General features: G+C 41.8%; 1 protein-coding gene across 1 annotated transcript in view; it reads left to right on the top strand.

Moving 5' to 3' along the window:
* acss2l (acyl-CoA synthetase short chain family member 2 like) overlaps nucleotides 1-635 on the top strand; it is a 19297-nt gene extending 18662 nt beyond the window's left edge. The window contains exon 18 of the mRNA XM_075482903.1: nucleotides 166-635. Within this exon, the coding sequence (XP_075339018.1) occupies nucleotides 166-293 (128 nt within the window). The 3' untranslated portion in view covers nucleotides 294-635. The remainder of the gene's footprint in view (nucleotides 1-165) is intronic.
* Nucleotides 636-4581: the final 3946 nt, after the last annotated feature.

Genomic DNA, 4581 nt, shown 5'->3' with positions numbered 1-4581 from the left:
CCTCCTCTTCTTCCTCCTCCTTTTCCTCCTCCTCCTCCTCCTCCTCCTCCTCCTCCTCCTCCTCCTCTTCTTCCTCCTCCTCCTCCTCCTCCTCTTCTTCCTCCTCCTCCTCCTCCTCCTCCTCCACCTCCTCCTCTGAAACACCTGTCACCTCCTCTCCTTCAGGGAAGATCATGAGGCGAATCCTCCGGCAGATCGCACGTGACGACCAGGACCTGGGAGACCTCTCCACCCTGGCCGACCCCAAGGTGGCGGAGGTGCTGTTCAGCCAGAGGAGTGAAGCCGCAGCTTGAGCAAGCAACCTTCATCTCTCTATATTGTAACTATGCAACATTACTGACGAAAACAATCACAAGCTTCCGCATCTGGATCAGTGCTTTTGTGTTCTCTTTTGGACTGAAAGACAGGGCTGGGACTGAGACCTTTAGAAACTGGAAATAATTTGAAATGCCAAACCTTTTGTGTTTGTGTTTGGGCCAAAATGTCAGCCACACAAGTCAAATCCTTTACTGGGTGAAGAAGTAAAGTTTTTTTTTTTTGTCTTTTTAAAGTCAGCTTTGTTTCTGACTGACGCCTGTTGTACATTTTAATGCTGCGATACATTTTTATGACCCGAGAATAAAGTGTTGAATCCATCTTCTTCCTTTGTTCTTCCACCTTTGAACAGAGCAGCTGAATGTCGCCCTCATGTGGAGGGGATCATCCTCTGCAGCTGCTTCCCGACAGTTTACTGAAAAGCCTTTTTTATCACTCACCTGCTGAGGCTTTTTACCCTTCTGTCGTCTAATGATGCACAAAGCACAAACACACAGAGCTTTGATGATGTGATCTGTGCAGCTGGGATCAGCGATTATGGGAGACCAAAGAGAGGAGAGGCTGTTGTATCTTAAGAGTGTGGGATTCTTCTGAAATTACAAGCATCAGGTGACTTGAAAAGGACAGAAAGGGAACAATAATGTATTTCTTAAGAGATTAGATTGCAGCAGGTTGTCGTGAACATCGCTCGTGGGGGGGGCGACTGCTGTCTCATCCTCCCGTAGTGTTGGGCCGTGTGCAGTCAGTGGGCATCGCCTTTGTTTCTCCCTGTTTGTCTCCTCCATGTCACATACGATGTGAGCGCGTGCAGGTGGGCAGGACAAGGACAAGAAAACACACCAGTTATGGCTTATGTTACATCATCACCCCCAGCTGCAGGAGGAGTGGTAACCATGACAACTTCTTTGCCACCACCATCTTATCCTCCCCACTTCTTCCTTTCCCCCCTGATTCCATCCTCCTTTTTTTCCAACCTGCGGCCCCGGCAGCAGTCTGCAGATGTTTGTTATGTTACGCAATCCCTACTTCTTTTTCCACGTCTGCATGCTTTTTATTCTTTCTATTCCTTTTATGCTCGATTAGTTGACGGAAAAAATAAGCAAAACAACAGCCAACTACGGACAACAATCACAAATAAAGAAAGCAAATTCCAGCATTGATTTTAAATGCCCCCATGTTGTATAATGAATCATCCAACATCCAGTTAATTAATCAACGGTGACCTTGAAGTGCAGAAGACGATGAAATGATGCCATTTTAGAAATTTCAGTTCTTCTCAGACACCAAACAGCTCAAAAAAGAAAGTTTCTTTGTTAATGGCCCATTGATAAAAGATGACACCTTATGTCATAAACATCTGAAGAATAAACATCTGGAGAATAAAGGGCTAAAAAACACACAAACAAACCAATTTATGAATATGAATAAAAAGTACAACTTAATTATTTTTCTAACACAAAGATTGACTTCCATTATTTAAGTGCAAAGAAAATTTTCATTTAAATGTATAAAATCAAAATAATGTTAATTATTACCTTTTTATCACCCTGATTATTAGTTTTTGCAAACTGAAAGACATGAAGTGTGCAAAAGCAGGAATGGGCGAGTTAGAGCAAAGAGACGTCGGTGAATATTTTAAAAAGATGGTGATGAAAGTACAACCGACCGAAATGTTGTTTTAAACAAGATGTTCAGAAGAAGAGAAAGAAAAATCAAGAAAGCAGCATTTCTGAAATGCTCAGTGAAATGTTGTGCTTTGGGAACGTGTTCTTAGTTTTGTTGCTGTTTTCATAAAATGTCGGTTTTGAGACGTCTTTGTGTAAATAGGATGTAGCGGTTATAGAAAATCAATTAATTTAAATTATGGTTTTAAATGTCATGTTTTTCTTTCTTAGCTTTCAATTTTTTTATTTGATTTGTGGTTTGGTTGATGACCAAATCAGCCTGATTACACTGAAGCCTTCAGTCTTTATGAAACAAGCAGTAAGTCAGCAGTAAATGCACAGAATGTGACAGTTTCATGAAAATGAAATAAAACTAGTAATAAAATGACAAAATATACCAGACTTGTTTTGTAGTTACAGATAAATAAAGTGCCGCACGTTTTACTGTCACCCACAAACAATGTGTCCATGATCATCGAAACTGCAGAGGAGACACATTAGTAGTTCCTGTGAGTCAGAGCAGGTGAAGACGCTATGAAACCACACTGTAAGTTAGAGTAAACAACAAAGAGACATGAAACAGTATTAAATCAAAACAGCCTCTGGTTCCCCTCAGCACCCCCCCCCCCCGATACACCTGTGCTGGGAATTCAGCCTGTGACGCACAGACACACAGATTACAGTTACACTGAGACGCAGCACTGTGCCACCCCTCATCTCTTCATATAACTTTGCATTTTCTTTTTAATGTACAGTGGTATTTTTCTCCTTTTCTCGACCTATTTATTTCCTACATTTATTTCCTATAGATACCATATATGTCAGCAGTCGAGCATCTTAGTGGGGTACAGAGCGTTAACCAGCTCTGTTCTCTCATTGTTTACATTTCTTTCATAAATTTCGCAAATCCACAGTATAATAAATATAGCCTAAATTAGTTTCTTATATATTTTTTGCTGCATTCAATCATTTATCAAGTCTTTTATGTATTTTTCCACCAGTATTAAAAAAGTCCTCCATGATTCTTTTCTTTTGTCTCGTGGTGTCACATTGACTCGTAGAAACACTCCGCCGTCCAAGCTGCCTGTGTTGTTAGATTACCCGAAGGTTTCATCATTACGTCTGAGCCAGTATGGAGGCACAAAGATGTGTGTGTGTGTGTGTGTGTGTGTTTGGGTTTGTGCCAGGGCCATGAAAAAGACTGAGCACATCCAAAGCAAATTACACAAACAAAAGGAGAATCAAGGAGGCACCAAATGAAAGGCATCTTTTTGTTTTAGCTCTTCAAAAGAAGAGACAGATGGTCTAACTGAACTCGAAGCCCGTTGGACTTTTTTCATTTTCCAACGTGTACGTCGAGGACGACACTGAGGCCGCCTGACGGAGGTCAACAAGCTGTGTGGTGGATGAAAGAACGTGCTTTCATACTAAATAAAGTGCAGCATACCTGTGCACAAGAGCAACTTTGAGAGGAAGTTGTACGTTTTACAAGCAGCTCCAGCAAAGTAGAATTTTCCCCTTTTACAAATCAAAATGTTTGTAGTGTTTGGAGCACATAAACCATTAAACCATTTAAAATCTGATGTAGCTTTTAAAATGAAGCCAATGAAAGTCCAGAGGAATGCAAACGGGGTGTACGATATTCCACCCATCGGTCTGGTTGTTTTATGAATTGAGCAGGGCTGATTCAGAATGGAGGGCAGGGTATGATCAGGCCACTTCCACTGACCAATCAGAGCAGAAATCTGCAAATGTGCAGAAGTCAGTCGGGCCTGAAGTGAACTAAAATCCTGCAGGGTGCTGAGCGAGGAGTTAATGAGCTTATGTCCCGAAGTCCGCCTCCTCATCTCTAATCAAAGAGCCCATAATATGATCTTCATGGCCCACCATCATTATCATATGTCATTATTCTCATGCTTAACATTTGCTGTCAAGCTGTCAATTTCTAACACTCACGCTTTAGCTCATGTCTCCCTTAGGACTTCCTTATTAAAACCGGCTCTGATTGGTCAGGTGAATCTTTGAAAAATGATGGTGTACAAAGCAGCTGTTTGGTTTTTTTTTGTTTCAGTCAGCCCACATGGCAGCTGGGATTGGCTCGGGCTCCCCACGACTTTGTATTGGATCAAGCAGGTTAAGAAAATAGATGGATGGATCCACGAAGCGCTATGCAAATGTGTTTCGTGATGATGTCATCAAGTAAAAGAAGACGGACCACAAAAGGAGGCTTTTCAGGCAGTTCAGGAGCAGCCACTTAAACTCAATAAACTGTGAAATTACTACACTTGAATGATGCTTACACACTGATGCATTAGTAGCATGATGAAAAAAGGTGACCTGTTATGTGTTAGTGAGTAGAGACATTTACACCTCTCGGCACTTTTAGCTTAGTGAAGTTTTAAATCCAGGAATCTTTCCAAATGGCTGGACTAATCAATTCAATTTGTTACATTCCTCTACTTTTCGTGCCGTGCAGTTTTCAAACTTCCTGTAAATGTTTTCTCTCTGTGGCTCGACATGTTTCTGATTGGATGCCAGTCTGAGCGACGGCCCTGCTCCTGCAGCTCCGGGTTCAAACGGTCGTCACACTTCGCCTCACAAA

This window comes from Odontesthes bonariensis, chromosome 14 (genome assembly GCF_027942865.1).
Source record: "Odontesthes bonariensis isolate fOdoBon6 chromosome 14, fOdoBon6.hap1, whole genome shotgun sequence".
Taxonomy (NCBI): domain Eukaryota; kingdom Metazoa; phylum Chordata; class Actinopteri; order Atheriniformes; family Atherinopsidae; genus Odontesthes; species Odontesthes bonariensis.
Note: the sequence above shows the minus strand (reverse complement) of the source record. Positions and strands in the feature narration are given on the sequence as shown.